The 11,822-nt window shown below is 44.0% G+C and overlaps 1 protein-coding gene across 2 annotated transcripts in view; it reads right to left on the bottom strand.

Moving 5' to 3' along the window:
- Positions 1-9,486: 9,486 nt before the first annotated feature.
- EPGN (epithelial mitogen) overlaps positions 9,487-11,822 on the bottom strand; it is a 77,181-nt gene continuing 74,845 nt past the window's right edge. For both annotated transcript variants that reach the window (XM_069743480.1, XM_069743487.1), the window contains one exon: positions 9,487-11,822. In XM_069743480.1, coding sequence (XP_069599581.1) covers positions 11,747-11,822 — 76 coding nt within the window. In that variant the 3' untranslated portion in view covers positions 9,487-11,746.

The raw sequence follows: 11,822 nt of genomic DNA, 5'->3' as shown, positions 1-11,822 counted from the left end.
GATTTAATATACTGCAAGACTTTGGTATAGCAATGTAATGTGCTGTGCTGTCACCGTTCTCCTGTTTAACCCCTTAATGACCGCCGAGACGTCTTTTAACTGACCTGAGACATAAGAGAATAGCATAGGTGACAATCCAGCAGCTGTCGGCTGTCCACTATAGCTGACAACTTGCTGCATCAGCCACGGTCAGTGCTGTCACGTCCATATCGGTTTAACCCCTTGAATGCTGCTGTCAATAATGTTTAAGGCCGGTTTCACACGTCAGTGGCTCCGGTACGTGAGGTGACAGTTTCCTCACGTACCGGAGACACTGACTCACGTAGACACATTAAAATCAATGTGTCTCTGCACATCAGCGTGTTTTCACGGACCGTGTGTCCGTTTCAAAAACACGGAGACATGTCAGTGTTCGTGGGAGCGCACGTATTACACGGACCCATTAAAGTCAATGGGTCCGTGTAAAACACGTACCGCACACGGATGCTGTCCGTGTGCAGTCCGTGTGCTGTGCAGGAGACAGCGCTACAGTAAGCGCTGTCCCCCCAGCGTGGTGCTGAAGCCGACATTCATTTCTTCTCTCCAGCAGCGTTCGCTGGAGAGAAGATATGAAAAATCTTTTTTTTTTTTTTTTTTTTTTTGGTGTTTAAAAAAAAGATTCCTGTCCCCAACCCCCTCCCACCCCCTGTGCGCCCCCCCCCCCCCCCCCCGCTGTTAATAGAATACTTACCCGGCTCCCTCGCTGCTTCCTCTCCTCACCGCAGCTTCTCCTGTATGAGCAGTCACGTGGTGCCGCCCATTTCAGTGATGAATATGCGGCTCCACCTCCCATAGGGGTGGAGCCGCATATTCATCACTGTAATGAGCGGTACCATGTGACCGCTCATACAGGAGAAGCTGCGGCGAGGAGAGGAAGCAGCGAAGGAGCCGGGTAAGTATTTTATTAACAGCTGGGGGGCGCACAGGGGGAGGGAGGGTGTTGTGAATTCCGCTCTTGGGCTCCCTCCGGTGGTTGTAAGTGGCACTTTTGTGAGTTCTGCTCTTGGGCTCCCTCTTGTGGTTTCTAGTGGTATGGCTGCTCCTTGGAGTTAGCTGTCTTCAGCTGCTTCCACTGATCGTCTTTTCTGCTCGGCTATTTATGCCTGGCTCTGTCCTTCAGCCAGTGCCACTTGTAAATGGTTCCTGGTTGGATTCACATCTCTTTGGAGTTCCCTGTTATCCTGACCAGTTCAGCAAAGCTAAGTTTTTGCTTGTTCTTTTCTGTTCACAGTTTGTGGACTTATCCGTTCTGTGCTTCTATGTTTGTCCAGCGTTATCAGTATGAAATAATTCTGTCTTGCTGGAAGCTCTGGGAAGCAGATTTACCCTCCACACCTTTAGTCAGGTGTGGAGATTTTTAGTAAACTCTGCGTGGATTTTTGTAGTGTTTTATACTGACCGCACAGTATTCCATCCTGTCCTATCTATCAAGTTAGACTGGCCTCCTGTGCTCATCCTGGTTTCATTCTGTGTATGTCTTTTCCCTCTCCACTCACAGTCATTATTTGTGGGGGGCTAATCTATCCTTTGGGGATTTTCTCTGAGGCAAGATAGTTTTCCTGCTTCTATCTTTAGGGGTAGTTAGCTCTTAGGAGGTGACGAGGTGCCTAGGGAGAGTTAGGAGCACCCCACGGCTACTTCTAGTGTTGTGTTGAGCTTAGGGACTGCGGTCAGTACAGTTACCACTTCCTTCAGAGCTCGTTCCATGTTGCTCCTAAACCACCGTATCATAACAGGAGGGGGTTGGGGACAGGGATCTTTTTTTTAAACACCAAAAAAAAAAAAAGATTTTTCATATCTTTTCTCAAGCGAACACTGCTGGAGAGAAGAAATGAATGGCGGCTTCAGCACCAGATGCAGGGGACAGTGCTTAACTGTAGCGCTGTCTCCTGCACGGTGCGTGTGGTACCCAGTCGGCACACGGGCGGCACACGGATGCCGCACATGTGCCACACTGATGTGCCACGTGAGCACACGGACACACGGACATGGATAATTCCGGTACCGGAAAAATAGGAATTATCTGGACATGTGGGACAGGCCTAAGGGAGTGTGGCTTCTCCCTCTTTATCCCCACCGGCACCCTGAGATCATGTTTGTGTGGTCCTGATGTTTGCAATGGCAATTCACAAGCAAATAGCGGCCTTAGGCTATGTGCACACGTAGGAAATGTGGTGCAGAATTTTCTGCACTAAATCTGCATCTCCTGGCAGAATCCGCAAGTGCTTTTTTTATGCGTTTTTTATGCGTTTTTGTGCAGATTTTACCACTGTGGATTTTTATAATGGAGGGGTGCAGAAACGCTGCAGAACTGCACAAAATTGGATTTTTATAATGGAGGGGTGCAGAAACGCTGCAGAACTGCACAAAAGACGTGACAAGCACTTCTTTGAAATCTGCAGCGTTTCTGCGCTGATTTTTCTGCACCATCTGCACAGCTTTTTTTTTTTCACATTGATTTACATTGTACTGTAAATCACAGTGCAGTTCTGCAGCGTTTCTGCTGCAGAAAAATCTGCTGCAGTTCTGCACTAAATCTGCACTAAATCTGCATTGTGTGCACATAGCCTTAAAGTCCTCCAACTGTAGTAACCTGTTCAAGAGTCAGCGACATTTAGGTGGTAAAAATACACTTTTTCATTGCTGTCATGCCACTTTGTATTAATTCCTGAAAAGCACCTGAAGGGTTAATAAACTACCCAGAAGTTTTCAATATGTCGGGGGAGGGGGGGGGGAGTGCTGTTATTAAAATGGTATCAGTTTTGGGGGGTTTCCAATATATAGGACCCCTAAAGTCACTTCAAATTGCTGCTACATTTTTAAACCTCCTAAAATGTTAACAAAATAAAAGAACATTTTACAAATGGTGCTGATGTAAACCAGACATGAGAGGAATGTTGTTTATTAATGGTTTGCTGTGGTGCGACTATCTGGATTGAAGGGATAATCATTAAAATTTTGAAAATTGCAAATTTTTTTACATTTTTGTCAAATTTCTAATATTTTTTATAAATAAGCACAAAACATATCAACTTAAATTTACCATTACCATTAACCCCTTTACCCCCAAGGGTGGTTTGCACGTTAATGACTAGGCCAATTTTTACAATTCTGACCACTGTCACTTTATGAGGTTATAACTCTGGAACGCTTCAACCGATCCCAGTGATTCTGACATTGTTTTATCGTGACATATTGTACTTCATGATAGTTGTAACATTTCTTTGATATTACCTGTGTTTATTTATGAAAAAAATTGAAATTTGGCAAAAATTTTGAAAATTTCGCAATTTTCCAACTTTGAATTTTTATGCAATTAAATCACAGAGATATGTCACACAAAATACTTAATAAGTAACATTTCCCACATGTCTACTTTACATCAGCACAATTTTGGAACCAAAATTTTTTTTTGTTAGGGAGTTATAAGGGTTAAAATTTGACCAGCAATTTCTCATTTTTACAACACCATTTTTTTTAGGGACCACATCTCATTTGAAGTCATTTTGAGGGGTCTACATGATAAAAAATAACCAAGTGTGACACCATTCTAAAAACTGCACCCCACAAGGTGCTCAAAACCACATTCAAGAAGTTTATTAATCCTTCAGGTGTTTCACAGGAATTTTTAGAATGTTTAAATAAAAATGAACATTTAACTTTTTTTCACAAAAAATTTAATTCAGCTCCATTTTGTTTTATTTTACCAAGGGTAACAGGAGAAAATGGACGACAAAGGTTGTTGAACAATTTGTCCTGAGTACGCTGATACCCCACATGTGGGGGTAAACCACTGTTTGGGTGCATGGCAGAGCTCGGATAGGAAGGAGCGCCATTTGACTTTTCAATGCAAAATTGACTGGAATTGAGATGGGACGCCATGTTGCGTTTGAAGAGCCCCTGATGTGCCTAAACATTGAAACCCTCCACGAGTGACACTATTTTGGAAAGTAGACCCCCTAAGGAACTTATCTAGATGTGTGGTGAGCACTTTGACCCACCAAGTGCTTCACAGAAGTTTATAATGCAGAGCCGTAAAAATAAAAAATCATATTTTTTCACAAAAATGATTTTTTCGTCCCCAATTTTTCATTTTCCCATGGGTAAGAGAAGAAATTGGACCCCAAAACTTGTTGTACAATTTGTCCTGAGTACGCTGATACCCTATATGTGGGGGTAAACCACTGTTTGGGCGCATGGCAGAGCTCGGAAGGGAAGGAGCGCCATTTGACTTTTCAATGCAAAATTGACTGGAATTGAGATGGGACTCCATGTTGCGTTCAGAGAGCCACTGATGTGCCTAAACATTGAAACCCCCCACAAGTGACACCATTTTGGAAAGTAGACCCCCTAAGGAACTCATCTAGGTGTGTTGTGAGAGTTTTGAACCCCCAAGTGTTTCACTACAGTTTATAACGCAGAGCTGTTAAAATAAAAAAATCTTTTTTTTCCCACAAAAATTATTTTTAGCCCCCAGTTTTGTATTTTCCCAAGGGTAACAGGAGAAATAGGACCCCAAAAGTTGTTGTACAATTTGTCCTGAGTACACTGATACCCCATATGTTGGGGGGACCACCGTTTGGGAGCATGGGAGAGCTCGGAAGGGAAGGAGCGCCATTTGGAATGCAGACTTAGATGGAATGGTCTGCAGGCGTCACATTGCGTTTGCAGAGCCCCTAATGTACCTAAACAGTAGAAACCCCCCACAAGTGACCCCATATTGGAAACTAGACCTCCCCAAGGAACTTATCTAGATGTGTTGTGAGAACTTTGAGCCCCCAAGTGTTTCACTACAGTTTATAACGCAGAGCCGTGAAAATAAAAAATCTTTTTTTTCCACAAAAAATATATTTAGCCCCCAGTTTTGTATTTTCCCAAGGGTAACAGGAAAAATTGGACCCCAAAAGTTGTTGTCCAATGTGTCCTGAGTACCCTGATACCCCATATGTTGGGGTAAACCCCTGTGTGGGCACACGGGAGAGCTCGGAAGGGAAGGAGCACTGTTTTACTTTTTCAATGCAGAATTAGCTGGAATTGAGATAGGACGCCATGTCGCGTTTGAAGAGCCCCTGATGTGCCGAAACAGTGGAAACCCCCCAATTATAACTGAAACCCTAATCCAAACACACCCCTAACCCTAATCTCAATGTTAACCCTAAACACACCCCTAACCCTTATCCCAACCCTATTCCCAACCGTACATGTAATCCAAACCCTAACCCTAACTTTAGCCCCAACCGTAACCCTAGCCCCGACCCTAACCCTAACTTTAGCCTCAACCCTAACTGTAGCCTTAACCCTAGCCCCAACCCAACCCTAACCCTAACCTTAGCCCTAACCCTAACCCTAACCCTAACCCTAGCCCTAACCCTAGCCCTAACCCTAATGGGAAAATGGAAATAAATACATTTTTTAAAATTTTTCCCTAACTAAGGGGGTGATGAAGGGGGTTTGATTTACTTTTATAGCGGGTTATTTAGTGGATTTTTATGATTGGCAGCCGTCACACACTGAAAGACGCCTTTTATTGCAAAACATATTTTTTGCGTTACCACATTTTGAGAGCTATAATTTTTCCATATTTGGGTCCACAGAGTCATGTGAGGTCTTGTTTTTTGCAGGACGAGTTGACGTTTTTATTGGTAACATTTTCGGGCACGTGACAATTTTTTATCGCTTTTTATTCCGATTTTTGTGAGGCAGAATGACCAAAAACCAGCTATTCATTCCGTGTTTGGTAAAATGGATAAAGCAGTTTTATTCTTCAGGTCAGTACAATTACAACGATACCTCATTTATATCATTTTTATATTTTGGCGCTTTTATACGATAAAAACTATTTTATAGAAAAAAAATTTATTTTTGCATCGCTTTATTCTGAGGACTATAACTTTTTTATTTTTTCGCTGATGATGCTGTATGGTGGCTCATTTCTTGCGGGACAAGATGACGTTTTCAGCGGTTCCATGGTTAATTATTTCGGTCTTTTTATCGCGTGTTATTCCACTTTTTGTTTGGCGGTATGATAATAAAGCGTTGTTTTTGGCCTCGTTTTTTTTAATTTTTTTTACCGCGTTCACTGAAGGGGTTAACTAGCAGGACAGTTTTATAGGTGTGGTCGTTACGGACGTGGCGATACTAAATATGTGTACTTTTATTGTTTTTTTAATTTAGATAAAGAATTGTATTTATAGGAACAATATTTTTTTTTGGGGGGGGGAATTTTGGGGGGAATTGTTTTTAATTTTTTTTACACATGTGAATATATTTTTTTTTACACTATAACATTGCCCCGGGGGGGCATCATGTTATAGTGTAAGATCGCTGATCTGACACTTTGCTGTGCAATGTGTCAGATCAGCGATCTGACATGCACAGCTGCAGGCTTCAGGCCTGTCCCACACGTCCAGATAATTCCGGTACCGGAAAAATTGGTACCGGAATTATCCGTGTCCGTGTGTCCGTGTGCTTACGTACCACATCAGTGTGGCACACGTGCGGCAGCCGTGTGCCGCCCGTGTGCCGACTGAGGACCACACAGACCGTGCAGGAGACAGCGCTACAGTTAAGCGCTGTCCCCTGCATGCGGTGCTGAAGCCGGAATTCATCCCTTCTTCCCAGCTGCGTTCGCTGGAGAGAAGGAATGAATAATCTTTTTTTTTTTTCCTTAAAAATAAAGTTTGTGCGTCCCCTCCCGCCTCCCATCCCCTGTGCGCCCCCCCCCCCCACTTGCCAGGAAATAGTCACTGACACCCAGCTCCAGCGATGTCTCCTCTCAGCATATGCGCATATTCCTCACTGTAATGAGCGGGACCACGTGACCGCTCACACAGCACAGGCTGAAGCCGTGGAGAGGAGACATCGATGGAGCTGGGTGTTGGTGAGTATTTCCTGGCAAGCGGGGGGGCGCACAGGGGATGGGAGGCGGGAGGGGACGCACAAACTATATTTTTAAGGGAAAAGAAAAGAAAAAAAAGATTATTCATTCCTTTTCTCCAGCGAACGCTGCTGGGAAGAAGGGATGAATTCCGGCTTCAGCACCGCACGCGGGGGGGGACAGCGCTTACAGTAGCGCTGTCTCCTGCACGGCACACGGACTGCACACGGACGGCATCCGTATGCGGTACGTGTTTTACACGGACCCATTGACTTTAATGGGTCCGTGTGATCCGTGCGTTCCCACAAACACTGACATCTCTCCGTGTTTTTCAAACGGACACACGGTCCGTGAAAACACGCTGACATGTGCAGAGACACATTGATTTTAATGTGTCTACGTGAGTCAGTGTCACCTCACGTACCGGAGCCACTGACGTGTGAAACCGGCCTCACAGTGCCTGCTCTGAGCAGGCGCTGTGAAGCCACCTCCCTCCCTGCAGGACCCGGATGCCGTGGCCATCTTGGATCCGGGCCTGCAAGGAGAAGGTAAGAGACCCTCGCAGCAATGCGATCACATCGCGTTGCTGCGGGGGTCTCAGGGAAGCCCACAGGGAGCCCCCTCCCTGCAAGATGCTTCCCTATACCGCCGGCACACCACGATCATATTTGATCGCGGTGTGCCGGGGGTTAATGTGCCGGGGGCGGTCCGTGACCGCTCCTGGCACATTGTGCCGGATGTCAGCTGCGATAGGCAGCTGACACCCGGCCGCGATCGGCCGCGCTCCCCCAGTGAGTTCGGCCGATCGCTATGATGTACTATCCCGTTGGTGGTCATACGGGCCCACCCCACCTCGACGGGATAGTACGTCTAATGTCAGAAAGGGGTTAAGTATAATGTGCCATGAAAAAACAATCTCAAAATCACTGAAATTTGTTGAATCGTTCCAGAGTTATTACCACAAAAAGTGACACTGGTCAGATTTTTAAAATTTGGCTCTGTCACTAAGGGGTTATGGAAATCTGTCAGCAGGTATTTGCTATGTAATCTGGGAGCAGCATGATGCACCCTAGGGGCTGACTCCCTGATTCGAGCAATGTGTCACTTGCTGGGCTGCATGCTGTCATTTTGAGAGAATCACTGCTGCAGATCCAGGAGTGCTCAGAATGCGGAGCATTGTATAACCCCGCCCACACCACTGATTGGTGGCTTTATGTGAACACTTTACATTTACAGAAATCTCCTAACCAGTGATGAGGGCGAGGTTACACAGATCAGGTTGACTAGGAGACACATGACATCTAGTCCTGTAGTGATAATCTCCTGTTGATAAAACAATGATGTTATTGAAACAGCAGCTCACAGTTTAGTAACTGACACATCATTGTAATCAAGCTCTCAGTCCCTACATCCTGCTGCTCTCAGATTACATAGCAACAATTTGCTGATGTTTCAGGTTACATGGTGAGGTGGATCCTCCAAGCCCCAGGTCTGGGTGGGCACATGGGGCCCAGGTTTTGGTGCAGCAGGCAGTAAAGGCACGCAGGAAATAGAAACTCAGGACCTGAAGTACAGGTGCAGCGGAATGAAGCAAGAGGTGAAAGGAGCAGAACCTAGAGAGGTTCGTAACAGCTAACAGATTCTCTTTAAGCTCTTCCTGTGGTAGGGCTTAACCCCTTTCTGACCTCGGACACTGTCAGCGACATTTAGCTAGCGCTTCCGGCCATCGGGCCGGAAATGAGTGAATCGCTGACCCACGTCACGTGATCAGGGGTCAGTGATGCGTCGGCATGACAACCAGAGGTCTATTGCAGACCTCTATGGTTGTTGATGCCGACTTCCTGTGAGCGCCACCCTGTGGTCGGTGCTCATAGCAAGTCTGTAATTCAGCTACATAAGGGCGATCTGAGCAACGCCTCTATGTAGCAGAGCTCATCAAGTTGTGCCAGCTTCTAGTCTCCCATGAAGGCTATTGAAGCATGGCAAAAGTACAAAAAAAATGTTTTAAAAAATATGAAAAAAATAAAAAATATATAAGTTTAAATCACCCCCCTTTCGCCCCATTCAAAATAAAACAATAAAAAAAATCAAACCTACACATATTTGGTATCGCCGAGTTCAGAATCACCCGAACTATCAATAAAAAAAAGGATTAACCTGATCGCTAAACGGTGTAGCGAGAAAAAAATTCAAAACGCCAGAGTTACTTTTTTTGGTCCGGGCGACATTGCATTAAAATGCAATAACGGGCGATCAAAAGAACGTATCTGCACAAAAGTGGTATCATTAGAAACGTCAGCTCGGCACACAAAAAATAAGCTCTCACCCAACCCCAGATCACAAAAAATGGGGACGCTATGGGTATCAGAAAATTGCGCAATTTTTATTATTTTTTTAGCAAAGTTTGGACATTTTTTTACTAAAAATGAACCTAGACATGTTTGGTGTTTATGAACTCGTAATGACCTGGATAATCATAATAGCAGGTCAGTGTTAGCATTTAGTGAACCTAGTAAAAAAGCCAAACAAAAAACAAGTGTCGGAATTGCAATTTCACCGCACTAGGAATTTTTTTTACCATTTTGTAGTACACGACATGCTAAAACCAATTATGTCGTTCAAAAGTACAACTAGTCCCACAAATAATAAGCCCTCACATGGCCATATTGACGGAAAAATAAAAAAAGTTACGGCTCTGGGAAGGAGGGGAGCGAAAAACGAAAACGCAAAACTGAAAAAAGCCGGGGTCATGAAGGGGTTAATAGAAGAACGAATAAAAGCACAAATGGGCCGTTAAGAGGCTTCTGGCTGCCATGGCAACCTCATTGGGGCCAATGGAGTGACAGAGGGAGCCACCCTATGTGATAGCTTAGATGGCTATATCACTAATGACCCCATCTTGAGGGTGAAACTGCATTTAACAGCATACGGATTGAGCCCAGCGCAATTTAGATTTTTGTTGCTGCTTGCTATCTGACTTTTTTGTGTGGAGTTCTCTGTGGTTTTATGGATATTGTACTGGATTATTAATAGTAAGTGTCTCTATTATAATGAATCCAGTTTGAGGAATAATCTAATTGTTTTGCAATTGTCTGGTGGGTGCTCTTGTTTTGTTTATTGCCATCCTCTTAAGGATCAGCCTGTCTTTGGTCTTTTTAACCAAAAATGCATTCCAAAGCTAGTAAATTTATTTCCATTTCAACAAAGCTCTGTGAGGACTTGCATTGTTTCGCTTGATGAGGTTTTTTTTTGCAACACCTTGGTGTACATATAATATATTGTTTGATTTTTATTTTTTTGCATAGTATCTTTTTAATGGAAAACAATAAACATTATACAAAGCACAGAAGATAGCAGTTTGGGTCTTTACAACCACAAAAGACATTCCAATGAGTTCTATACATTAAAGTGCCCGTCAGCAGGATTGTGCACAGTAACCTACACACAGTGTCAGGTCGGCGCTGTTATACTGATTACAATGATACCTTGGTTGATGAAATCCATCTTGTGGCTGTTGTTTAATCTTTATTTTCAGTTTTCAGTTAATGATATGCTCGTGCCACGGACGGCCTGTGGAGGGTCTTCATGTGGTGCTCTGCATAGATATTCACCTGTATGGCTTCTGACAGGGCACTGATCCCTCACTGACCTGCCCCCTATTTTATATAATGAGTATAATATGTATTGAAAAAAAATCATATTCAGCAGGCAGGAGCCGGCGGCGGTGTCTGTGCTGCAGCATGATCACATCTATAATGTGTATTAAATTATTTTATTTAGGAAACTTTATCAAAATGGCACCGGACGTGTCTGTGCAGTAGCATCTATTGACGATCTGATAGCTCCTACTGTGCAGGAGCCGCCGATACCATCTTGGTAGAGACAAATTTCTTTCCTCCAGCAAAATGGCGCCTGCACAGTAGTATTTCTCAGATCGCCAATAGATGCTACTGCGCTGGCACGGCCGGCGCCATTTTGAGAAAGATTTTTCTTTTCACAATAAATGTATATCTCCAAATAAAATTATTTAATGCACATTATAGATGCGATCATACTGCAATGCATGTGCCACCGCTGACGCCTGCCTGCTTAATGTGATTAATGTGCTGAAGTAGGGTCCCAAACCAGTGAATATAGAATATAATAAACTTGGCACTCAACTTAGTGGGATGTGTCCCTCAGAGGATTGTACTGCTTCTGGATTGCATTAAAAAATATTTTGCATCAAAGATACCTAAGTTGAGTGCCAATTTTATTATATTCTATATTCACTGAGGGATCAGTGAGCTGTCAGCAGTCTTCATTATGAATACCTAATCAGAGCACCATATGAAGACCCCCCTACAGGCCGCCCCGTGGCATGAGCATATCATAAACTCCCTCTGTTAAACTGCTTAGAGGCCACAGCAGCTTTTGTCAGTGGCATCCAAGGAAGTATAGGGGCGACTCACCTGGGCTCACCTCCTCACTGTCCGCTGCTAAGTCCATACTTGTGGTAGGGAGAGAGCTGGATGAGATAGCTGAAGCCCTGCATGACTGTCTCATGGAAAACTAGTGTTGTCTAGTCACATCCTAAACCTTATTAGGCCGTGACATCTAACACTGAGGTGGGTTAAAGTTAAGAGCAATTTTTCATTTCAAAACGGTCCGATCTAGGTTCAGAGTTTTTAGAAACTGAAACAAGCAACGTTTTGACATTTTCTGCAATAAGCGTATGCCATGTTTGATGAACAGTTTGAGTTCTGCTTGGTGAAATTATGTCTCTGAATTGCCAGTTTCTCCATTGCTTGTTTTATTTGCTCTTTTTTGTTCTTTCCGCTGTAAAGCAAATCAGTCCAAAATGTTGACACGTTGTAGTGTTTCCTCTGCATTACATCTATGATGTTTGGGGGCTGACTTTTTGCAT

The sequence above is a fragment of the Ranitomeya imitator genome, chromosome 1, assembly GCF_032444005.1.
Source record: "Ranitomeya imitator isolate aRanImi1 chromosome 1, aRanImi1.pri, whole genome shotgun sequence".
In the NCBI taxonomy this organism is placed as follows: Eukaryota; Metazoa; Chordata; class Amphibia; order Anura; family Dendrobatidae; genus Ranitomeya; species Ranitomeya imitator.
Note: the sequence above shows the minus strand (reverse complement) of the source record. Positions and strands in the feature narration are given on the sequence as shown.